General features: G+C 38.5%; 1 protein-coding gene across 3 annotated transcripts in view; it reads left to right on the top strand.

Annotated features, from left to right (window-relative positions):
* Window positions 1-26,215, top strand: part of Mkln1 (muskelin 1) — a 142,512-nt gene that overhangs the window by 112,036 nt on the left and 4,261 nt on the right. For all 3 annotated transcript variants that reach the window (XM_040728738.1, XM_040728737.1, XM_040728739.1), the window contains 6 exons: window positions 675-804; window positions 10,388-10,535; window positions 11,477-11,591; window positions 13,321-13,460; window positions 17,790-17,892; window positions 23,919-23,973. In XM_040728738.1, the coding sequence (XP_040584672.1) occupies window positions 675-804; window positions 10,388-10,535; window positions 11,477-11,591; window positions 13,321-13,460; window positions 17,790-17,892; window positions 23,919-23,973 (691 nt within the window). The remainder of the gene's footprint in view (window positions 1-674; window positions 805-10,387; window positions 10,536-11,476; window positions 11,592-13,320; window positions 13,461-17,789; window positions 17,893-23,918; window positions 23,974-26,215) is intronic.

Below are 26,215 nucleotides of genomic sequence, written 5' to 3'. Positions count from 1 at the left end.
CCTTGGGGATTGGAGTGGAGATTGGGTGGGGGACTGGGGTACCTGGTGGGGAGGGTGGGGAAGGAGGGAAGGGAGAGGGAGCTGGGATTGACATATGAAACAAGATTGTTTCTAACCTAAAAAAAAAAAAAGAATGTATTATCAAAAAACTGAAATAAAAATCAGTATAATACTTCTCAGTGTGGTCAAAATTCTGGGTGTACATGAAGTTGTGGCTTTATATATGGATTTTTTTCATTTTTGTTTCTGTTTTTAAATTTAGTATTCTAATAAAAGCATGTAGATGGTTATAAAGGAAGTCAATGTACTTTTAGATAACTCTGGTCTTTATTTTAGGCATAAGAAGGAGTTATATTTCTCCTTTCTGGGTGGCTGTACTTCATTATGTCTTGATTTATCCGAACACATTTCTTGCTTGCTCACGCATGCTCCCTTGTGGTCATACAAAAGGCAGTAAGTAACCTTGCTATCTGGCTTTAGCAGGTAGTGTGCCACGCCTCAGCAGTGCTTTTGGTAGTGTGGAGAGAGCTGCCTTTCTCTCTCCTCCTCATTCCAGCAAAGGAATGTTGTGTGGGATCTCTCATGAAGCTGCTGTTATAGAGATGTAAAGTTTGAAGGGTCATCCTGAATTCTTCATTGGTAATGACAACTCTCTTCCTTTTCTCCTTTTTTAGAAAAATCGTTGCCTATATGTGTTTGGTGGTCAGAGATCTAAGACCTATTTGAATGATTTCTTTAGTTATGATGTGGACTCTGATCATGTAGACATAATTTCAGACGGCACCAAGAAAGACTCTGGAATGGGTAAGAATATTTCTCATGCTGTAACTACTTTTTATAGAAAGCTAATGTCCATTTTCTTCCCTTTCTAACCATTCCTCACACTTTCTTTAATTGAAATAATTCTGAATAGGAAGAATAAGACTCTCCAATTCCATCTGTTTTTAAAAAATGTGATTTACTGTTATTTCTTTTTTCTGTTTTGATTTTTCAAGACAGGGTTTTTCTGTGTAGCTTTGTAGACCAGGTTGCCCTTGAACTCACATAGACTCACCTGCCTCTGCCTCCCGAGTGTTCCACACTGCCTGGCTCTGTTTTTCTTTTAAGCAGAAGTTAATGAGTTTCTGAAGTAAATGTGTGTCTGTGGCGTCCTGAAAAGTGCTCGCATTTGCTGATGCCACCTGCTTCTTGTTCTCACGGTAGTGAGCTGTAAACATCAGCATAGCGGTGTCTGTTTGTTCCTTAGAGTCTTCTTCATGCAGTCAGCTTTACCTGCAAGCTTGCAAGCTGATCTCCTGGTACAAAAAGTTCATGCACATTGCCCTGACATGGCTAGTAATACACTGTACTTACTATTTTTTAAAAGTCTTGTTTTGATAACTTCCAGTGAACCAGTAATTGCTTTACCTGTGAGTGCTATATCCAGGAGAGGAGAGTTGATGAAGGCCCGTTTGGCACTAGGGATAGAAATTAGATCAGCTTGCTTTTCATTTTAGCTGCCATATATAAAAGAGATCCTTTTATCAATGGTGCTTTTACAAAATAAATTTTCAAATAATTGTGTTAGGGCTGTGAAGGTAGCTCTCTCTGTCAGTAAAGTGCTGCTACAAAAGTGTGCGGACCCAAGTTCAGATCCCCAGCACCCATTTAAAAGCCAGGCATGATTGTGTGTGTCTGCAACCCCAGTGCTGGGGAACAAAACAAGCATTGGAGCTTGCTGCTCAGCTAATCTAGTTAAATTAGTGGGACTGTGTCTCAAACAAATAGTAAGGTAGACAACAATAGAAGAAGACACCAGAAGTTGACCTCTGGCCTCCACAGGCACTAATACACCACTTACCCTCCAATACATAGCCACAAATACGTATGTTACAGGTATCATTTATAGGCACTATGTTTAGTAAGCCTCTCGTTTTAATTACATAGAGAAGAAAAGCTGAGCTGGTGAGATGGCTGAGGTGGGTAAAGTCCTTGCAGCATAAACCTACTGACCTGAGCTCCATCCCTGCATCTCATGGTGGAGGAACTGACCCGCAGACACACTGTGCTACACGTAGCCTATCTACCCCCCCGCACTATTGTAATAAATCAAAATTTCAAATAAAGATAACACTAAAGAAAAAAAAAACTGCGGAGGCATGTGACTCCCAAGAATTGCACTCACACCTTCCCTGCTGGTCTTAGCCTAGTCAGTGTTCAGTGCAGATCTACAGCCAACATCCCTGGATTTTTCCCCAACAGTAGAGATTAAAGTAAATGGAAAAAGTGCAAGTAAATACTTGAAAATTTCCTCAAACTCAACACATTGATCTTCAGGTTACAAATGGCCCTCTACAAAAAATTATTGGCTGAATCATCAGAAAACCAACAAGTTCTCTTGCTGTTAAGGCAGATCATTGTGCATTATAGTGCATTTTCATAATTCTGGCAGAGAGGATTTCTTAATGAGTTGCACTCAGAGATGCAAGACTTAGCATGACATAGAAAGTCTCGGGGGCATTAGATACTTCACAGCAAAGGAGAGAAGCTTCTGCAAACCCTGGGAAATTACTAGACGGGAATTTTCTTCTTACCCAAAATAGTGAGGAAAAAAGAGAAGTAGTATTTTTTTTAAAGATTTAGTTATTTATTACATATACATGCCAGAAGGGGACACCAGCTTGAATTATGGATGGTTGTGAGCCACCATGTGGTTACTGGGAATTGAACTCAGGACCTCTGGTAGAGCAGTCAGTGCTCTTAACCTCTGAGCCATCTCTCCAGCCCCCGAGAAGTAGTGTTTTTAGATCTGCAGGTAAATCCATGTTTGCCTTTTAGAACTGTCCTATGAGACAGCAGTTTGAACAGTTACAGAATCATCTAAGAACAAGAAACCCATCGTAAACATTTGGGACTGATGCAGTGTCGGAGTGTCTCCAAGGCCCCAGGCTCTTCTGCTGCGTTGTCTTTAATAAAAGGTGTTAGCTACCTGGAGATAAGTTACGTGATTCACTTCAAACATCACTCCTTTGCTTGTGGGGCGGGGCAGGCAGAAGATACAAATTTGTTCTGACAGCTGCAGGTGGGATTCTGCTAGACTTTACTTGCTAGACCTGTGAAGTCAGGCTTCACTGGATAGTCTGGGAGCAAGTGTTAAGGGAAAAGTGTTTGGAAATGGCTGTTGTCTCAAGATATAAAAATGATAGCCTTCTTATATACTATTTTTAGGAAGATACTTTACTGAATATAATAACAAAACAGTAGAAGTAGCAAAAGAGAAAACACAGAAGCTAGGAAAAAAAGAAAATCCGACATAGGAAAACAGAAGGGATTCCCGAGATGTGACCCAGTGAACAGGACGAACAGGGTACGGAGGTCCAGGTGAAAGTAGACTTAAAAGATACATTTGAGCATTTGCAATAAAAATATTAATAGGCAGAGAACATGTGATATAAAAGATTAGGGATAGGAACATAATAGGAGAAAGAAAAAACACAAGTTTAAGAAAAAAGACATCATCATAGTGAATTCCTTGACTCTAAAGTGAGCTGCACTTTTTATCTTTTTGTTTTTCAACACAGGATTTTTCAATGTAACCCTAGCTGTCCTGACTCACTCTGTAAGACCAGGCTGGCCTTGAACTCAGATCTGCCTGCCTCTGCCTCCCAAATGCTGTAATTTTTTTAAACAATATAATGCAAGTTACATTGTGTTATATTGTTTTATATTGTTATGAGTTAAAGTTACATTGAGTTATATTGTTGTGAGTTGAGTTTACTGCGACAGGAAGTCATTTGGTGATATTGAAATGGCCGCCTCAGCTTACGATTCAGAACAGGGCCTGATAGAGAATGGGAGGCTGGTACTGTCACTCCCCTGTCCTAGTAGTCCACCCTGCTTCCCCACTCCCTTCTGTCACTGCAGACTGCAGCAGGGTGGTGTGGAGATACGTGATTTAACGTTGCATTACCTCTGACTTTAGGAGTTACTTACTCCTGTCGTCCCCTGAGGTGGGTGGGGACAGACTCAGCTCTTCCTGGAACAGCTTCAAGGGTGGTAACCAATGACAGAACATTGAGGGCTGCAGTGTATTGTCTCAGGGTATGAGAGGATTTATGTCTGCAACAGGGGCAGTTATGTTCTCTCAAAGTGTTTGTAGCCTAGCTAGTAAATAGTGCTTGGATGAGCAATAATAACTCACATATTTTTGATGTTGTCATTTCTTAGTTTTATGGGGCTGTGCTATTAATGATTCTAGGACTTGTGCTTAGGCACTAGTCTTCATCCCCAGTCCCAGGAGATGTGTTTATTTAGACCTACTATACAGATGATCTTTTATGGTGGTATTATTCTCCTATGGTTAAATAATACGCTGACCATAATACAACTATGTGGCAGTAGATCTGACATGTAAGAGTTTGAAGAAAAAGATTTTCTTTTTACTATATGGAACCACTTCTCAAGACTAAAAGAAAAACGTCAAAGAGTAATAGTGGAAGAAAGCTATTTTAAAAAAAAGGTTTTTTTTTTTACTGTAATAAATTTAATGGTCATAATTTGAAAGCATTTAAATTAGTGACAATTTTGTAGTTACCTATAGCTTTGTTATCCAAGATCAGAATTACAGTTCTGCTGTATTGTTCAGTTTTTAATTGGTTTGTAGGGAATTAACCACACGAAGCAAACAAATCCATTCATTAACTTAATAGTATTTATTGATTGCTTAGTAGCATTTAAGATTTTTAGACCCTCTCTCCTCAAATAGTCCATTGTCTTCTACTTACCAAGGACTGTTTTAGGCTAAGGATTCACATGAAAACTCTGGGGATTGAGCTAATTCAAAAAGCTCATACTTCAGTGAAAAGTGACCTACAGCTGCCTTCTGAGAAGAGACAGGAAGGTGGAGGCTGTACTATTGGGTAGCAGGAGAGCGCCATTTAGATAAGTGTTTTGGAAGCCATCTCTGCAGAGGGATATTCAGAACTGAAGATGAGGAGGGATTAGAAGAACCATCCAAACAGATTTCTTTCCTAAATAAAAAGTTATTGAAGGACTTAATTTCTGGGTCTAGATTTGATTTCTTTTGAAGATTTTAGTCTTATTTAAGGATACATTTCCAGGTGGTTAATTTTACAATAATTCTAAGAGTTTCATTACTCAAAAAACTCCAAACTATACTTTGAGAACTTTTCCTGCAGAGTTGAGCATGGTTTGAGCCAGCTGGGAAATGTTCCCACCTAAAACTCTTACAGAGTTATGCTTGGAATTGAAGAACATATCAGCGCAATTCACCTATCAGAGTGAAACTGAAATTATGTTTTTCCTTTTTTTTTTTTTGTCTGCCCCCATCTGTACCTGCTCCTTCCCTCTCCTTTCCCTCTCCTCCCTTCCTGCTCCCTTTCTCATGCCTTCTTCCCTTCCTGCCTTCCCTCTTATTCTCATAGAGGGTTCTAGTACCCGGCAGGGATTGAAAGCGTCAGTTCTAGCTCTCAGGCTCTGTTTCAGTTTAGTCACGTAGGCTCACCTGATGCCTCATACTGTGCATCTGCCCTTGTAAGTCAGCAGGATTGATCTGAAGAGAATGGTGACCTGCTCACAGCCTCTCTGAGTGGAGGGGGACTGATCCTCCAGCTTGGCTGGTATTGTTGAGTATCTGTTTTCTCCAGAGCAGTCACCTTCACCCTCCCTCAGGTAACCCTGACTCATGCAGTAAGTATCAAGTCACCTCACGTTTACAGCGTGTCTCTGGGCCTGGTGCCACTTTATTCTGTACTAGTTTGGGCCGTCTCACTCACTTGCCCTCGGTCTTTAGTCTTCTTCTCTCCATGTGCCTCATCTCTTCCCTACCCATTCTCTACTGAAGGACTTAGGAAGGACAGAACCGCAGGCCTGATGTGTAATTTGTAGATGGTTTTTGGTCACTTAGCAGGTGTCAAATGACCGGCTAGGCACTGGGAATACAGGTGTGAGCATGGGCTGTGTCTTCCTTCATACGCTCTTTTGTGCATGGAGAAGACAAAGAAGTAGATTGATCTTTTTGATTAGCATTAATTCAGATGAGAAGAATCTTGTTTGTAAACAGCCTGGCTGCATGAGGGCTGAGGCTTAGCCTGCAGCCCCCTTCTTCTGCCTGCATTTCTCCCTGTACTGCTTGCTTCGTCAGCACTGAGTAGTTCCTTCAGAGATAACACTCGTTTCCTTGTCTTTGAACTTTCTACCATGCTGTTCCCCCAGTTTTCCATCTTACCTCTAAATTCTAGTTTGGTCACCTCTCAGATCGTACCTTATATTTTAGTCTCTTGAAATTCTTTCCTATCTCAAGACAAGTTAGGAACTAAAGCATATGGCCCTAATTGCTAACGCAACCTTGATTCTGCATTTCAGAGGCTTTGCAAAATTGGGGGAGCAACACATATTTTATTTCAGGATTTCTTAAAAGAGCTTCCATTCAGACTCTTTGATATCCTAAATCTCCTTTTAAAATATACTGTAGAAAGTTAGGTTAGTCAGAGAACCTCACACCAAGAGGTACTGTATTTGCATAGGATTATTTTTACCACACTATAACCAGTGTACACTTAATTTTATCTCACTAGAGCACTACTTAGCTTTTAAAGCACTAAATTTTTTTAGTAATGAGGTAGAACACTATTTAAATTCCCACATTATCAAATGTTCCTAGAAAACACCAGTTTTACCCACTCTGTAGATGTTCTGCAATGTATTAAACCATTCTGGTACTTATTAGCTGTTTTGTATTGATGTATTTTTATTTCAGTTAATTACTGTAATTTGAGATGGACTTAATGTACAATTACGTGTTTGTGCTTCACTCGTGTGTTATTTAATTAAAACTGCATTTGTAATGTGACTTTTACATTGTATTGTTTGAAATCATGAAGCAAATGTTTTAACAATTGAGATTCCTAGTTAGAGACAATACATAATACATGTCTTGATAGCAAAATTGCTGCTCTTTATTGATGTTTTCCATGTGTCCAGTACTGTAAAATCTTCAGCCATTGCTCTTTATAATTATTTAAATGTATTATCTTAGATTTAACATCAGTGCCTTAAAAAACCTTACACTTTTTTTTTTTTTTTGGTTTTTTATGAGACAGGGCTTCTCTGTATTGTTTTGGAGGCTTTCGGTCCAGCCTGGCCTCGAACTCACAGAGATCCGCCTGCCTCTGCCTCCCGAGTGCTGGGATTAAAGACGTGCACTACCACTGCCCGACCGCACCTTTTTATTTTCTAACTTTGTATAACAATTTTGCACTTCCCTTAGAAAATTGTAATTTTAATTAGCAGATGGCAGTTGCTTAGAAAGAAGGGAGTTTTTAGCTTTGTGTTTAACATCAAAATTCAGTATGCTAAAAGTTGGTTTATTTCTAAATTGCCTTTGGCATTAATGCTGTGAACATAAGCTGTTTAGCATACTTCTCACATGTTAGTTCTGTGTTTACCAGCAATTGAGGATTATGTTTAGAAGATGATTTGTTACACACATAGCTTTGTAGTTTGCTGTAGACCAACTGTGTTAGAATGCTTCTGTTTGGTTGAGGCCAATGATGCATGTGGACCCTTCCCATTGTTGCAGATCCTAAACCAAGCATCGCTGATACAGAGCTCCTAGAATCTCATCCCACTAATGTAGTAGCTTCCTGTTTGCTTGCTTTGGTTTTCAAATTCTGTGTCTTCTGCCTTTCCATACTTGCCATTCTTTATTCCATTGTGCTCTAGCTCTTGTAGCAGATTGATGTATTTGATACAGTAAATGAAATCCAAAGACCAACTCTCTTCATTTGGATTTTCACCATTAGCAAGATTGTGTAACTTTTCTGGACCTGATTATTCATCTGAAAATGAGAGGGTTGGCCAGCTGAGCTCAGTTTCATCCATCCCTGAAACTATTAGATTTCACCTTTCTCCCCATCACACCAGGGTGGTGTGAGTAATGTCGGCAACATCTGAGTTCTCTATCGGTTTACTTTCACAAAAACCTTAAAAACAAAGTCATCCTTGAAATTTTGCCTTGGGAACGTGTTTATTATGCCTATTGACGTTGACAAAAGCAAATAGATGAAATAAGTTGCTTTGGTTTTGACCCTTTCACATTAAGCCAACACTGCCCCTGCCATCTATTAAAAAGTTTTAAAGTGCAAGATGGCCTTGTTTTCTTCTTGGAAAGAAATAATACAGAGGACCAGATTAATAGTTGTGGTATGTTAAGGTGAAATACTCTCCTTTTTTTTTGATCTTTGGATCTTTTGGAGTTTTGATAATGCTGTTTTTATTCAATCCAGGTTTTGATTTTAGTATTATGAAAGTGGTGCATGTACTTAATAAAGCAAGATTTAAAGACTGTAGGATGTTTTAGTACAAAGTAGTAAACTAGCACACTCTGCTAATTTCTTTACCCAAATTCAACCTAGGAGTAGTGAAAATGAGAGACAAGTGGAGTCTAAATTCAGTCTAAGTAATTAAAGCCTCTCTCCAAACTACTTTGAATTATTAATTCTTGGCCCTTCCTTATACAAGCACAGAGCAGTAGCCCATTCATTGTCAGAATCCAAAGAGCTGTGTTGTGCAATGCAGGTGTCTTAGTTACTGTTCTGTTGCCTTGGCAAAACTCTATGACCAAGGCAACTTATAAAAGAAAGAGTTTAATTTGGGTTCACATTTCCAGAGGGTTAGACCCCATGACCATTATGGCAGGGAACCTAGCAGCAGATAGCGAAGCATGGCACTGGAGTAGTTACTGGGGTTGATCCTCAGAGGGAAGCAGAGACAAGGAGACTCTGGGAATGGTATGGACTTTTGAAACCTCAGAGTTCATCCCCAATAACATATGTCTTCCAGTAAGGCCATACCTCCCAGTCCTTCCCAAACAATTCCACCGACTGGGAATGAAGCAGTCAAACATAGGAGTGGTGGGAGCCATTCTCCTTCAGACCGCCACAGCAGGGACTCCTGGAGGTGCCCAGAGTTGAGGGAAGCAGCCATACACTGGCATGTGAGCTCACTAGTTAATTTTTCCTATCTTGTCTTTCAGTGACTGCCTCCTATTTGCCTCGACAGGCTGAAAATACAGACTCCTTGTATAGAGATGTGCTAGTCCTCAGAAGTGGTTGGCCGTTTCTTGTTGCGTAGGCTTCACTCTTTTATGACTCTTCTCTCTGTTTCCCATAACCTCACTGATACTAGTCCAGTTCCACTATGGCCTCCAACTCCTCTCCTTCATCTCATCTAAAAGAATGTGTTGTTCAGTCTCTGAAAAACGTTACCTCCTCACAGACCAGCATGAGTAGACACTAGAGGACTGTAGCTAATTCAAAAGAAATCAACCAGCTCAGCATATGTGATCAAAAGCAAAGTCTGTGAACCATGCATTCAAAGTAAGCATAGTGGCCTGGTAGCCAGAACCTCCATATTCCAGTAATTTGCCCAAATGAACACAATCAGAAGCATATGTTACATGTCTTTTAGAAAACGTGTAGAATTGTTTTATTGTCCTTAAACATGTAACTTTACAAGAAAAGTGACAGTATAGACATTAGGGGAGCTGATAAATAATGTAACCACACATGTGACCACGAGAGAGTACAGACACTCTGTTGACTTTGTAATTAAATGAGGGCAAGAGTCTTCAAGGAGAAATAATGTGTATAGTGAATACATTAAGTACTCTAAAAGCCACTCCTGGTGGCCACAGTGCCCTGCCTTCCCTCAACCCTAGTCTTGATCTCCAGCTCCTGAGTACTAACTAGGCTTATAGAGGTGTGTATCACCTTGCCTGCGTGAAATAGTTGTTTCATGGTTTTGATTTGTACTTCTTAAGGACTAACGATATTGAGTACCATTTGCTATGCCTATTGACCACTTGAGTATATTCTTGGAAATGCTTTACTTGTTTTGAAAATAAGAATGAGTTATACATTACTTAGCTTGGACACAAGTCTTTTAGATATCCGACTTGCAGGTCTTTGTGCTCATCCTCTAAGTTGCCTTTCTATTTTTAAGGTCATTTGCACTTGTTCTGGTGCTCGCTCTTGTGCACATGCTCACTTGTGTGCTCTCTCTGCACCCCTCCCTCTCTGTCCCCTCCCTCCCTTTTCTTTCTCCTCCCCTGCCCTCCCCCTCTGTGTATGTGTGTGTTATGTATATGTTCTACTTTAGACACCGAGAACCAAGTAATGAGCAAAGCAACCTCTGCCTTTATGTCACTCACATTCTAGAGCGGGAAGAAGGCTGTAAACAAGTCTGTTGTTTAATACAAAAGGCTGTGAGATGTGTTAAAAGATAAATACAGTGGGCATATAGAGTAAAATGAAGATGTGTAATGAGTTAGTACTAATCTCCTGTTTATTGTAAATACTGCCATCTTATGTATTCCTTCTGTTTTTAGTGCCAATGACAGGATTCACACAGAGAGCAACTATTGATCCAGAACTAAATGAAATACATGTCTTATCCGGACTCAGCAAAGACAAAGAAAAGAGGGAAGAGAACGTCAGAAATTCATTCTGGATTTATGACATTGTGAGGAATAGCTGGTAAGGACTCTTGTCTGTGCTGCAATCCCACTCTTATTTACATGAAGTTGGTTTATTTAAAAATGAACAGAGTGGGAGGTATGTGTTAATTTGTAATATTGAAAGAATACTAAACATATTTTGAGACTCATGATTTACTTGTTGCTGCCTGGGATTATAGGTCTGAGCCAGCTCACCTGACCTAAAATATCAATAATTTAAGGAAATCAGTGCCTTAGATAAGATCAGTACTTGTGTATAAGTGACATTAAATGAATGGAATTTTACTCTGTTGTTCACTTTCTGATACTTCCTGTTCTGGGACTTTGAAGAGTTGTATTTTGCTTTAGGTTACCACCAAGTAACTAGGTACAGTTGGACCCAATGTTCTACAAACATCCCTGTATCCTAGTGCTGGTGAAGGGTGGGTTTGACTTAGCATTTCCAAGCCAAGACTTGTCCTAGAGCATCTGGCAGAGCAGACGCTGCATGTTCTGCTTGGGAAACAGTTGCAGAAGATCCAGCTCTCGTATTCAGTGATAACAGAAACACTTCCAAGAACCAGCTCCATTTTCTATGGCAATATGCTCGGCAACTGTGGGATCTGTTGTTTTCTGAGTGAGACGTTTTGTTTGCATTCAGAATGAGAGTTTGCTTGAGTCTTCCACTGTGAGTACACGGTAAAACATGTCTTCACTTTTAACCCTTCATGTATACAATTCCTGTTTCCAAGCACAAGATAGGTTGTTTGGAAGTGAGCTATTTTGAAATGTCAGAACTAGTTCTAACAAGTACATGTCCCCTTATGAGAGTTACTGACTTTCCACTTTGATGTGAACAGGTGTACATTTTTTCTGTTGATAATTGGGCATTGGTAGCTAGTTTACTGGCTATGGTTGTATGAACATTGTGGTTGCTACTGATCCTCAAAAGTACGGTGTCTTAAAAGCAGTGTCTTCCAGGTCTTGTGTCTATAAGAATGATCAAGCTGCAAAAGATAATCTGAGTAAAAGTCTTCAGGAAGAAGAACCATGCCCAAGGTTTGCTCATCAGCTCGTTTATGATGAGCTACACAAGGTATGCTAACCACTTTGACCTGTACATTTTCAATGGACTATAGTTCAAGTATTCCCAAATAGATCTTATTTCTGATTGTTTTCAAGTGAATTTGAATGAAAAGTTTCAATACACAGGCAGACATTAAATAGAATATGTAGCAGGCATTCAATATCATTCCCCCCCACACACACACACACACAAGATCACCATGGCATTATGTATCTGTCCCCAGCCCTTTTTTTTACTTTTTATTTTGACAATGGATAAGTTGCCCAAGCTGTCCTAGAACTCACTTTGTAGCCCAAGCAGAGTTTGCAATCCTCCTGCCTCAGTTTTCCAAGTAATTAGAATTACAGGACTATCCAACTAACCCCCGTTTTTCTCAAAATTCTTCAAGAGAATAAGCTTTTTGTGTGGTCCATAATAATTCTTGACACTTTTCATTGTTTATATTGTTTGGTTTTTTTCTTCCTCTGCAACAGGGTCTCACTGAGTAGCCCAGGCTGTTCGCAAACTGAAGATTCTTCTGCCTTAGCCTCCCTCATGTTGAGATTACAGGTGCACACCATAACATTTTTCCTATTTTGGAAACTGTCAGTGGCTTCTTTTTCACTCTGTAGAACAGATATATACCATGTGTCATTGTGTATATGTTGTGGATATTCAAGTATAAAATGCAGTTTTTACATTTTGAAAAGGAACAGGTATATAACTTCCCAGGCATTAGATTTTCCAATTGTATAAGAAGTTGTTTCATCTATGTATTTCTTATATAAGTGACCCTGTCTACTGGCATTGTGAAAATAATTTTTGTGTCACTTAAGTGTTTAGAGTAGTTTCTGTAACTATTTTCCCTTTAAACTTGATGTGTAATTTAGCAACTGGACTCAGATTGTATTGAAATTTACTGGCAGAGCAAATTTTTTCTGTTTAAGCCACAGGTAAATATTTAAAATCAGTGCTATATATCTTGAAACTTTCAGATAAAAGATAACATGGAAATGAATACAAGCCCTTACTTAAGAGGGTAATAAAGAATTGTCATTCAGTGGGCTAGGAATAATTTTCATTTAGTAGGTTAGAAATATTTATTTGGTAATACTGTGACTATAAATGTTTTTAAGTATTCTGGGAAGGGTTTTAATGTTTCATGTAAGTGAACAATAACATTGAATATCTACTCTAGTGATGAAATCATTATTGTAATCCTTTTACATTTCTTGTTTGGTATTAATTAAACAGTGGAATAATACTCTGAAAGCTATATGTCTTTTAATAGTTGGCATTTGCGTTAAATCAAAGATGTTAAAGTTTACTACTAAAGTTTTAATAACTCTTGACCTTCAATGATTCTACTTAAAATTTATGTCAGAATTCTTTTGAATATAACATTTTTTTATTTTGATCAATTAACTAAATAATCCTTTTATTTGTAGTTCTCTAAAATATGTGTTGGATTATCTTATTCCTACCATGGTTTTTGTTTCATTTTCCATTATCATTGCAATTCTAATAGTACGATTTTAATACACAGATAGTTCAGGAAAGTGCTTTAGAGTAAAATGAAATAGAGAAAAATCATGGGAAACCTTTGGTAAGAATGTATCAATTTTAAAAACTGTCAAATGAATATGGCAAAGAGAGTTACCTATCATGTACTCCTGATAAAAGAAAGTTCCTTATGAGCTCTGTAGTTTTTTGAGTATGTATGAGTTCTTTAAACTCTGGTTTGTTGTGTTTCTTATAGGTTCATTATTTATTTGGTGGAAATCCAGGAAAATCTTGCTCTCCAAAGATGAGACTAGATGACTTCTGGTCACTGAAGTTGTGTAGACCTTCAAAAGATTACTTACTGAGGCATTGCAAGTACCTCATAAGAAAACACAGGTATAAATATAATTGGCTAAGCTGGGTATGGTGACTCACACCTTTAATGCTACCTCTCAGGAGTAGAGGCAGGAGGATCTTTATTAGTTCAAGGACTGTGTTGTCTGCATAGTGAGTTCCAGGACAGCCAGACGTACATAATAATACCCTGACTGAAAATAATGTTTTTTACACTAAAAATCCTTAATTAGCATTGTCAGCTACTCTTGGTATGACTTAGCTGTGGGACTGTCAAAGAAGGTAGTCAAGTATTCCAGAGATACTGGGTTTTGTAAATGTCTATTCTTCATTTTGCTTTCATTTTACAAAGGAAGATACAAAGTAAGCATACATACAGGTGTTGATTTCTTAATAAGCAAGTAAAATTTTAAAAGTGTTAATAGAAAAAAATTTCGATTGCCAAATAATTTTAAAGTTGTGTGATTGATTAGACATGATTTAGTCTTAGCAAGTAGCAAGTCACGAAAAATGTAGAAATGTGCTTGTCATTTGTGTTACTGGCAGTCTTAGGTGCTAACTTGTAGTTTTGAAGAAGGTCATTACATGTTGGTCTCTGATTCTTAGTCTCATAATTAGGTAATAGAGTGGAAAGTGCTTTACTTAGGTATAGTAGTGTTGTAAACATATGGAACATGAGATCACAGTTCTTTTTTTTGTTTTGTTTTTGTTTTTGTTTTTTGAGACAGGGTTTCTCTGTAGCTTTGGAGGCTGTCCTGGAACTCACTTTGTGGACCAGGCTGGCCTCGAACTCACAGAGATCCACCTGCCTCTGCCTCCCGAATGCTGGGATTAAAGGCGTGCGCCACCAACGCCTGGCGTGATCACAGTTCTTAAGGTTGCTTTTGGCATTTGTTTTGATAGTTAGTGTTTAATGTTGGATAAAGGACCTTGAATGCATACTTACCTTGTCTTTTTAAATGTCTGGAGGCACAGCATAGAAGAGATTGAAAATAGACAGTAAGTTTCTGGACGAACAATGAAGGGTTTACAAATAGACATTTTGGTGGTTTTGGTATAGATATGAGACAAAGGCATCAAGGGTGCTGGAACATTTGTCAGATGGGCAATAGAAGGCCCATTTTAAACGTTGGAAGATGTGTAGACCTTTTCTTCTGCTAAACTTTAGCCAAATGTAAGAGTTTCCTATATTACGTATAGAATAGAAGCTTGTTTCTATATAGTGGCTAATACATTTTGATAGGAGACTTTTTGTTTTTCTAGTGGAAAGTTACTTGTTCTATTTAGTTATCATATAGATTTTAAAGAAAAGTATCTTGTGAGGCAAGGATATAAATAAAGTGTCACCATTAACTTTTAATATAATATTCATCTTCTAAGCTTGCTGTAGAAGGAGCATTAAATTCATGTCTAACAGTAGGGAAGAACTTGGTTAAGCACAATTCTAGACTACAGAAGCACTTTTTACATGGTAAGAAGGCCAAGATGGAAACAACAACAAAACTCACAAACAGGAAACTGATTTCTTTACTATACTTAGTAGACTGGAAAGTGAAATTTGGGTTTATTTCACATTGCAGAGGATTGTGGTATGCCTAGGATACCTTAGTTGAAATAGTCATTTAGCAATAGCCCAGGCATTAAGGCACCTTCTCCACGTTTCAGTAATGAGGCCAATTGAAGAACTATGTGTGAAGCTAGAGCAGCTCTGTTTGCCTCATTGTGTCCTCCGGCTTAGCGGGCCCCTTTGACTTGGCTTTCCCTAGGTCTCAGAACCCAGGCAGGCAGGGTGGCTGTTTGACTATTTCCTGACTTCAGCCTACTCCCAGCTCTGTGTCTGCTTTTTATATGTCCTTTGTCTTAGTTAGGGTTTCTGTGGTTGTGAAGAGGCACCCTGACCAAGGCATCATTTAATTGGGTGGCTTACAGTTCAGAGGCTCAGGTAAATTATCATCATTTAATTGGGTGGCTTACAGTTCAGAGGCTCAGGTAAATTATCATCATGGTGGGACATGGTGGTGTGCAGGTAGACTTGGTGCCAGAGAGGTAACTGAGGGTTCTGCATCTTATGCAGGCAACAGGAAGTGAACTGTCTTGCTGACCTGGTTTGAGCATATATTAGACCTCAAATCCTGCCTCCACAGTGACACACTTCCTCTAACAAGACCACACCTCCTAATAGTGCCACTCTCTTTGAGGACCTTTTTCTTTCAAACCACCACATCCTTATATATCTATCTTTTGGTTCCCTTAAGAGAGTGTTCTTTAAAGAGTGTCCCTATCGGAAAGGACTCTGCCAAGCCACTTGATAAACTGTTGATCAAGCTTGAGACCATTGCCTGTGGCTCAGGTACCAATACTTGAATCTGTTGTGGATAAGCTGGTAGTATAATATGACCTCTGCTAAGGAGTCTCTTATCTGAGCACCACCTAGTACAAGAGAACAATAATGTTTCACATTTAATCTTGTCCTTGCCTAAAGTAGGAATAACTGTCCTTGAAGCAATATCAGCCTGAACTCCATTGGGAAAGGTCTTTACCATCTTCCTTGCCCAGAAGAAACTAAGTACTTTATATAATTATATAGCATTTTCAAAGGCATCACATATAACCATCTGTATAGTTATATTGTAACAAATGAACACTAACTTATGTAAGTAGATATAAACACTTGGGGGTTTTGTTGGGTTTGTGTGTGTGTGTGGTGTGTGTGTGTGTGTGTGTGTGTGTGTGTGTGTGTGTGTGTGTGTTGAGAAGACAGGGTCGCATGGCGAACCTGAAACCTGAAACTTGCTATATAAAACCGCCTCACCTGCCTTACTCCTGAATACTGGGATCAAATTTTCTTTTTCTTTAACTTAAGAGAATTCAATTGTGTAGTTGTTCACACGTGTGTTTGATTCTGCTTCTGTTATTTGGTAGCTCTTATCCTGACACAATTTGATCGTGGGGGAGGGCTTAATTTCTTTTGTAGTTGTTGTTGTTGTTTTTTACAGATGGTGAAAAATGTATCCATATTATGAAAGTTATTTTAAGGATAAATGAAATATGTCAAATACCTAATCATGTCAAGCACGTTTCAGATGCTTAGTAAATGGTTATTGTATTTGTTTCTATTATTGCTATCAGTAACTGCTGTATGAACAGAGATCAACTGATTGTGGGGTACCCAGCCCTAAGGGATACATCTGCTACACAGCTTCTGCACCTCAGGCTCAGGGGACATCATGAAGAAGTGGGCAGAGGGAGATTGTAGGAGCCAGATAACCAGGGAGTCCTAGAAATGACGCCTATGGTACCTCGACAATATATAGCTTCCTAAACAAACCCTGAACAATGGCAGCGCTGGTGGAAATGCTAACAAGGGAACAAAGAACCGCGGGCAGCTAATAAACGCTGAGGGTGGGATGATCCCCTCGGTGGTTATCTAGTAACAAGGGTCAGCCCTGGAGATTATAAGCAACACTAAATGGGATTTTTTATCAAGCTTTATTTTCATATATTTAACAATAATCACCATCGAGAAAGTGGCCATCAGTATGAGAGGGAGTAGGGGATCATGGGAAAGGTTGGAGGAAGGAAAAGAAAGTGGGAATTTTTTTTAAAAATTTAAGGTAAATATTTAACTTAAAAAAAATTAACCTGTGTTAATGGTACTTATTAAAAGTGCTATACTTGGACTGCTGTCTGTAATCTAATTCCAGGGGATCTGGTGCCTTCTTTTGGCCTGTCTGGGCACCAGGCATACATGTGGTACACATATATACATGCAGGCAAAACACTTATTCACATAAGTTTTTTTTAATTAAGAAAAAACTTTAAGTGTCTTATTTATTTCAGCTTCCAAACTGTTTAAAAAAAAAAAAAAAGCCTGTCATCAGAAAGTGTAGTCTGTTAGGCTAAGAAAGCATTTTTAGTCTTTACTTGGTTTTGATGTGACACGTTGGGCTCTCTTAAAGTTGGTATGTGAGTGTACGTGCACACTCGTGTGTGTGTGTGTGTGTGTGTGTGTGTGTGTGTGTGTGTGTGTGTGTATACGCTGCAGTATGTAAGTGGAGGACAGACAGAGGACCACTAGGGAGGTCAGCTCTGAGAATCGAATTCAGCCCAGAAAACGAGGTGGCAGGGACCCTAGCAACTGAGCCATCTTTCCAGGCTGCACTGTGAAGGCAAGAAGTTCTGGCACAGATGCTCTGTTTCTATTGCATCTCTATGGAGTTGACATCTGTAATGTGCATGGGAGAATTCTTGTGATACTCAAACACAGGGTTTTTAGATACCCAGAATAGCTCATCTCTAAGCAGTTCACCTTTCTTCAAGTCTTAAGGACATTTCTCATAACTCAAAGTTCCCTTGTTTTGTATTTTCTAGATTTGAAGAAAAGGCCCAAATGGATCCTCTTAGTGCTCTAAAGTATTTACAGAACGATCTTTATATAACTGTGGATCATTCAGACCCGGAAGAGACAAAAGAGGTAAAGATGGGAGTCAAATTCAGGAATGGACTATTCTTTTAAATGTTTCTCTAGTTTGAGTGCTTAAAGGAAAGTGAAGAAAATATGATGCTCTCATCTTGAGAATAATAAAAATGGGTGAAATAAAAAGTCAAAGGCAGCCAAATGGTGATGGTACACATCTTTAATCCTGGGAGGCAAAGGCAGTTAGATCTCTGTGATTTCAAGGCCAGCATGATCTACAGGACAGCCAGGGCTACACAAATAACCCTGACTCAAGAAGCGAAAGAAAGAAAAGAAAGAAAGGAAGGAAGGAAGGTGAACATGCAGAGTCAGATGTGTTACTGAATACCTGTACTCTAACATTAGGGAGGTTGAGGCAGAAGAATTACTAATTAAAAGCTAATCTCAGTCATAAGGTGTCTCATAACACCCTCCATCCAAGAGTAAAAAGAAAAGGAAATTGAGCAGGCATATTTGATTCATTCAAAAAGAATTTTTAGGTGTAAAAATATATTCGTTTATTTTTTTATGTGTATTGGTTTTTTGCCATGGGTGTTGGGGGTCCCTGGAACTGGAATTACAGACAGTTGTGAGTTGCCATGTAGGTGCTAGGAATTGAACATAGGTCCTCTAGAAGATCAGTCAATGCTCTTAACCACTGAGCCATCTCTCCAGCCCTGACTATAATGGTATAAAATTTTAAATTAAACATTAGTTCTGTATTTATGGAGGAAATTTTTTTAAGTTTAGTTTTTATAGATCCTAAAGGATTGTATACAATGGTTCAGTATGTACTTCTGTTGCTGTTAATATCTAAGAGAGAAATAAAACTTCTCTTTGTATGGAAAAAGGAGCAAGAGAGGGAAGTGGGTTTGGATTACTTGCAGTGCTAGTATTTATTTGTTAGTTACCTTGGTTCTTCTTTGGTCTTTTTTGTTATTTTGTCTTTTTTTTCCAGAGCTTAGGACCAAGCTAGGCAAGCACTCTACCACTGAGCTAAATCCCCAACCCCGTTAGTATTTATTTGTAAGAAAGTTCTTGCAGTATAACTTGACTATGGGCTACTAACCTCATTCAGCTAATTCCTAAGCTTGAGAAATAAGTCTTGGGATTTTGTTCCATGAGGTAGAAGCAATGTTGAAGATGTCTGTTGTTACAGACACATGTGCCTATCCGGTGTGTGAGCATGTCTGCACTGGCGCTCACGGTCTTTCTGGTGCTTCAGGGATTCCTTTGTCCCTTCACGGCCTTTGTTCACTTAGCATCACCTGAGCTGCAGTCATTTCGCCCTTGACTCCCAGCTGGTGCTGAAGGGTTACAGCTGTCCCTCGTACCTGCTTCCTTGTTTAGTGCTGCCTTGCTTTGCTTTCATAACTGTAATATTGAGCGCTTTTCTCCCTTCAGTGTTGACATGGCTTTTGATTTAATGTCAGATTCTTTCATGCACCAGGATCGTTGGTTTTGGTTTTGGTTTTGGTTTTTTCTCGAGACAGGGTTTCTCTGTATTGTTTTGGAGGCTGTCCTGGAACTCACTCTGTAGACCAGACTGGCCTCGATCCGCCTGCCTCTACCTCCCGAGTGCTGGGATTAAAGGCGTGCGCCACCAACGCCTGGCTAGATCGTTGTATTTTTAAGGCAATAAAACCTGCATGTCTTCCACACCAAAGCAGAATACAGCTTCAGAGCTTACTGTGAAAATGGGTTTGGTCTTTCTCACTCAGTATTGGTTGCAGTTCTTCCTTGGGTACAGAATGAACAAACTACAATTTAGAACCCTCTGTTTAGGGACAGTGAGTTGTTTTTCTTTGTATATTTACCTGATTCCTGATACCATTTGCAATGTGGGAAATTAATCTGCCATGATGTATTACATTATGTAGTTATGAAAATATATTAAGGGATGTTTTTGTTGCATCATGCATTTGAGAGTTCTAAATAGATGTCCTTGTATTTTCATCATGTCCTGTTAAGTGGCCATAACTGGAGACACTTATTTTCCTCATTTTTAAAAACCAGACCAAAACAAAATATTTCAGAGTAAATAATTTCAGCTGTGGGAGCTGTAAGTAGATCAAATAAAACAGTTTGTTCTTAGAGTTAATGGGAAAAATCAGGACAGGGAGCTATTGCAAGTTCAGACAGCCATCTTAAAGCATTGGTAGCTGGCTCTACGATTCTGTGAATCCTACATTTTGTATGATGCAGGTTTCCTTTGCATTTTCCAAAGTGTAAGCAAGAGTTGCTTAGCCTTTGTGCTTGTGAACATTAGAACATCTCCTAACTCAGACTGTACCCTCACCCTCTCTTCTGTCTGCATGTATAACAAAACGCAGAAAACACTTGATATTGGGAATGGTAGGTCTACCAGATTATAATATGGTTTTAATATGGATAAACAGGTTTAACTTTTAAACTATTTTATAACCCAGCAGTCTGGGTTGTCCTTTTTTTTTCCTGTTTTACATATTTTCTCATTTTTTAAATTAACTTCTCAGTAATCTAAAGTATTTTATGTTTGAGATGTGGAAATTATCATAATCTTCATCATACTAGTATTAGGACAGTGACAGTTGCCTACCATTGTAAATCAAGACATAATTCTTTGTTTCCTTCAGTCTCTAGACTGTTGGTTCTGAACTTCCAAAGAACTTTATTAATAAAATTAAATCGAGCCCATGCTTTTGTAAATAATCCCCTCAGGATCCTGTTTTTTTGTTTGTTCAAACTAATAAAATGTAGTAGTTCACAAACAACCACCAAAGAACAAAAAATAAGAACCCACAAAATAAAACAAAAACTCATGAAAGGCAGTGAGAGGGGACCTTAGAGAGGTTAGGTATATATATACATTATACACTATACATGTATGAAAATGTCATGATGAATCATGTTATTATGTGTAATTAGCATATGCTAATAAAAATAATATATTTTTTCTAGAAAGACTTGAGAAAAAAAATGGGAAAATCAAGCCTACCATTTTCATAAAGGACTTTATAATAGAGGAATGGGGAAAACACTTTTTCAACTAATAGACCACATTTTATACTAATTATACAATTCTTTTATGTTTCCAAAATATTGTTCTCATTCATTTAATAGCTCTATTTTGATTTCTCACATAGTCAGGCATTCTTGGCATAGGAAATATATTTATTTGTAAAGGGAATGATCCTTGTTCAGGAGATGCTAACTAACATCCTTTTAAGGAAGATAATAAACATATTAAGTAAGCAAATTACATAGTCTATTATAATTATAAATTGGTTAATAGAATGTAATCTAAGAAGAGTAAAGGAGCAGCTTTTGGGGCCCACATCTGAAACACTTGGAAGGTAAAGGCAGGAGGATATGGTATTCCAGGTCATCCTCAGCACACAGTGAGTTCAAGGCCAACGTGGGCTACATAAGACCTGTCTGTTTCAAAAAGCCAGTGGCAGGGAATTGGGCCTAAAGGAGATCATAATTTATATGGGTAAGAATTGGGGCAGTTGAAGTCTTAAATGGGTTCCTCATAATAGGCCTCAAATAGAAATTAGATTTGCACACAGACTTGAAGAATGTGAGGGAGTTCCCTGAAGTGATAGTGTAGTGAAGATAATTCTAGCAGCTGGAACAGAGATCCTTGTGGATATGGTGCATTCTGGCATGGTTTAGGAGAATGGCTAGGAGCCCATGCTAACTGTAGTTGTGAAATTAGGCTAGAGAAGTGTACACAGAGTTTGGGGAAACAGACTAAATGGCTTCATAAGCCTGGTTAGGACTTTTTTAACTTTTGCTTTGAATGATTAAGGACTCAGGTCCAGATGTGGTTCAAGGGAATGATAAGATCTCTGTATTTTAATTAGACTACTCTGACTATTGCATTGGGGAAAGATTAAAGGGAACAAGGATTAAAGCCAGGAAGACCCATGAGAGAGGTGGCAGAAATCTAAACAATACGCTATGGTAGTTCAGCTCACAGTAGAGTGGTAAGAAGTAGAAATAGAGACTGAGTGTACTTAAAGGTCGAATGGACATATGATGACTTCAATGTAGTTTAAAAGAAATTGAGTTGAGGGGCTGGAGAGATGGCTCAGAGGTTAAGGGCACTGGCTGCTCTTCCTGAGGTCCTGAGTTCAATTCCCAGCAACCACATGGTGGCTCACAACCATCTGTAATGAGATCTGGCGCCCTCTTCTGGCATGCAGGCACGCATGCAGGAGACAGAACAGTGTATACATAATAAAATCTTTTTAGGAGGGAGGGAGAAAGAAAAAGAAAGAAAGGAAGGAAGGAAGGAGGAGTTGAAAGTTGCTTTTCCCATGGAGTCAGTAGGGCTCCTGACTAAGATAGCCTAATTTTGCATATGTCCAATTGAAATGCCAGTGAGACAACTGAGGTTTTAGGTTGCAGTTGGACATTTGCGAAACTTGGAAGAGAGGTCTGTAATACAGTTTGGTATCTGTTAAAATTATCGTATATATCAGTTCAGTTTACTTTACCAGTTTGTTAAAAGAACAGATTTCTCTCAAACTTCTCCATAAGGAATCAGTGAAGTTTATTTTTCATTTTAGGAGTTAGAAAAGAAAAACAAGCTAAAATAGAACATTAGTGAAATTAAAATCATTCTATAATAAAAAATTAAGTATCATCGTGGTTCTTTGAAAAAGTAAATAAAATGGATAACCTTTTATCAAGATTCATGAAGAAACAAATGAAAACATAGACACCATGACCACAACAACTCTGATAAAGAAAACATTTAACTGGGATGGCTCATTTACAGTTCCAGAGGTTCAGTCCATTATCATCAGGATGGGAGCATGGCAGCGTGCAGGCAGACATAGTGCTGGAGCTACGAGTCCTACATCTTGCAGGCAACAGGAAGCCAACTGACTGGCACTGAGGGAATCTTGAGAAAAAGAGACCTCAAAGCCTGCCCCCATAGTGACATACTTCCTCCAACAAGACCGCACCTCCTAATGATGCTACTCCCTTTGGGGGCTACTTTCTCTCAAACCACCACAACCTGAAAAAGTAAAGTCACTAGAACCCCAGCAGTGTGAAAACAGTAACAAAAAGATACAGTAAAAAACCTTATTAGCACATTGAGGAACTTGATGTGATACATAGAAGATTCCTTAAAAGATGTGATTTACCAAAACTGACATAAGAAATAAAAAAAAATATTTATTACATAATTGAGTTTGTAATTAAAAATGTTTCAGCAATTACTCCAGCCCTAGCGTCTCTATCAGTAATTCTATTAATCATTTAAGAAACTATACTATAATTCTACATAAACTCTCAGAAATCAATTGAATTCCTGAATATGTGAATATATTATAATTCTGCTGTGAGAACTAAGCAGAGATAAAATAATATGAGCAAAAATATATAGATTGGGATTGGGGCGATTACTACCAGCACTTAGAGCACTTGTTACTCTTGCAGAGGACCTTGGTTCAGTTCCCAGCATCTACATGGTGGCTCACAACCATACATAACTCCAGTTCCAGGGCATCCAACATCTCTTCTGGTCTCCATGGGCATCAGGAACTCACATAGTACACAAATTGACATGCATCCAAAAGATCCACACACATTAAAAAAAGGAAAGAAAGGTCTAGAATATTTGTCCCATTTCAGACTTCTAAAAGACAATTGGGCCTTACAAAATATTAGTGTGTGAACATTATCTGAAAATTTTTTCTTTTTTTAAAATTTAAATTAGAAACAAACTTGTTTTACATGTCAGTCCAGTTCGCTCTCCCTTCCATTATCTGAAAATTTAAAGATAGAGATTGGAGGTTTATGAGTTCAAGGCTAGCCTGGCTACACAGTGAAAACTTTGTTTCAAAGTAATAAAAAATAAATAGGAAAACCCAGCTTGCTGTTGTTTTAATCTAAATGTGGTTCTGGGGAGGGGTATGTTGCCATTATTTGGTGACTATATCTGTGCAATGAATGCATAAGAACAAAGACTATAATAAATGAAAAATCATGAAGTTATTTTTCTTAAGTGTGTCAGCTTGCTAATTTGCTTTTGTATTTCTTTACAGTTTCAACTCCTAGCCTCAGCTCTGTTCAAATCTGGCTCAGATTTCACAGCTCTAGGTAAGTGTCCCAGCACTTTAGCTTGTGCACTAACATTTGGTTGGATTTTGGTTTCTGATATGGAACAGTAGGTGAGGTGTGCGTTAAACAAGTACCTGCAATTTCTAGTAGTTGTTAAAAGGTGACTTCTCGGGCATCATCCATCAGTCCCTGCTTACAGACTGCAGTTCATATGCCCCTTGGTTCAGGCTGATAAGCACTAGAAGCTAATAAACTAATCTTTGTAGCACTGCTTTGGAATCATCACTAATGGGGTGGGCTGCTTTCTCTTTGTTCTTTGGGGAGTTATATGGTGTCAGGAGCTGGTAAATAGGGTGGGGAATGAAATATTTTGAAAATAAATAATCTTTAGAAGTGAAAATTGCTGATGGTTGATAAATTAATTTCCCTTAAGATTTTTCCCCTTAAATTTCATTAAGAAGTACTCTTATTTAGTATTAATAACTTACTTGAAAAAAATGTGGTGTTGGGAATTGAATGGTATTAATTGATGATTAAAGTAACTAAAGTTATAAAACCCCAATAGCATAAGAAATGGTCACAAGAATTGAAAGTTGATTACATCAAGTAGTCTTTGCACAGCAAAATACTGTCAACGTAGTAAACTGTGAAAATCTTTACCAGCTGTATTTTAGACAACTTGAATGTATAAAAAAAACTGTAAAATTTAAGCACGCATACACAAAAGCCTAATAAATGAATTAATTAATCATGCCAATTAATAACAGGGACAATGAACTGAACAGATCATTCTCAAAAGAAATGCAAATGATCCATAAATGTTTTTAAAAGTTTTCAATATAGTCAGAGAAAAAGGCTTTAGGGCTGGGGTGGGGAGTAAGAGAGCACATGTGATGTAAAAGTTGAAGGGGAAATTCTGGGGGCCCAAGGGCACAGGCGGGAAGAACATGGGTAAGAAGGTGCACGAGAGGAGTGGCCCTCAGCTGAAGCCCAGCATGTACCAAGACACCAAGAGGAAGCCTGCTGCTTCATATGCTAATCTAAACATTAAATTCACACACTCACACAGCAGCTAAACTAGGCTGTCATAGAAGTATGTCTGATAAGTCTGTAATAGAATTTCCAGAACCCAGAGATTTTTTGGGGGGGGAGGGTGTTTCAAGACAGGGTTTCTCTGTGTTGTTTCGGAGCCTATCCTGGAGCTCACTCTGTAGACCAGACTGGTCTCGAACTCACAGAAATCTGTCTACCTCTGGCTCCCAAATGCTGGGATTAAAGGTGTGTGCCACCAACACCCGGCTAACCCAGAGATTTTTATGCTGTAAATTTTCAAGGATATTTTTGTTACGTCAATTCATGGTAGGTGACTTGCCAACATTGTACTTTTTTAAGTTCCATACTGGGCTTGAACTCAAGATTCTTTGGCCTCAAAGAGTGATCTTTGAAACGTGAGAAGTTGTAGCTCTGAACTTGTCATTATGAAGTGTAATTTTGCATGAGTACTTACTAATCCTGTTGATGCCAGTGCTCTTAGTATTTGCCCAAGAGTTGTACAGCAGTGTGCATAATAGAAATATTGCTCTTTTATTTAGAATCAAATGACCCTTGGGATGTTTAGTTTCTTCATTGGCTGTCCTTTTGTCTGCTAAAAGTGAATAATTCTCAGAAGAAAACAAAAACATAAATTGCGTGATTTTGGTGCTATTCCCTAGGATGGGAAAAAACAACCATGTTCCTTGGGACTTTTGCCTTCTCTTTTCTGTAACAAATAATTGAGGCTTCTTTAATGATTTAAGCAACTCCTGTCTTCATTTCTGACTCCAGAATAGCTTGAGATCATTATGATAAGATAGGAAACTGAAAGGGGAAAAAAATAGAATACTGGCAGTGCCTAACTCCCAAGCACATTGGACTCCACAGGCTAAATTAGCAGGTACTGTGCACACCATTATGTATGTCTTTAGGCTGCCAAACATTGCAGCCTTGTTCTGATAAATGGAGAAACTGGGTACAAACATTGCTAGAAAGCTCATGCCCTTCAGAGTTTTATCCTTTGAAGCAGATATAGTGATATCCAAATTGTGAGCCTTCCATCAGTTTAAATGAATTCATGCCTTGATGTGTTTAGATACCATAGCCCAGGGCCATTATTTTTACTTATTGGTGGTCAACACTGACCTGTCTTGGCTAATGTTTAGCCATAAAAACAAGAATTTCTTGACAGTGATTAAATAGGTTAGGAGTATGTCAGCAGATATTTTACCATCTAGCTTAATTCCTT

Source organism: Mesocricetus auratus, unplaced genomic scaffold, assembly GCF_017639785.1.
Source record: "Mesocricetus auratus isolate SY011 unplaced genomic scaffold, BCM_Maur_2.0 Super-Scaffold_100019, whole genome shotgun sequence".
Classification (NCBI taxonomy): Eukaryota; Metazoa; Chordata; class Mammalia; order Rodentia; family Cricetidae; genus Mesocricetus; species Mesocricetus auratus.
Note: the sequence above shows the minus strand (reverse complement) of the source record. Positions and strands in the feature narration are given on the sequence as shown.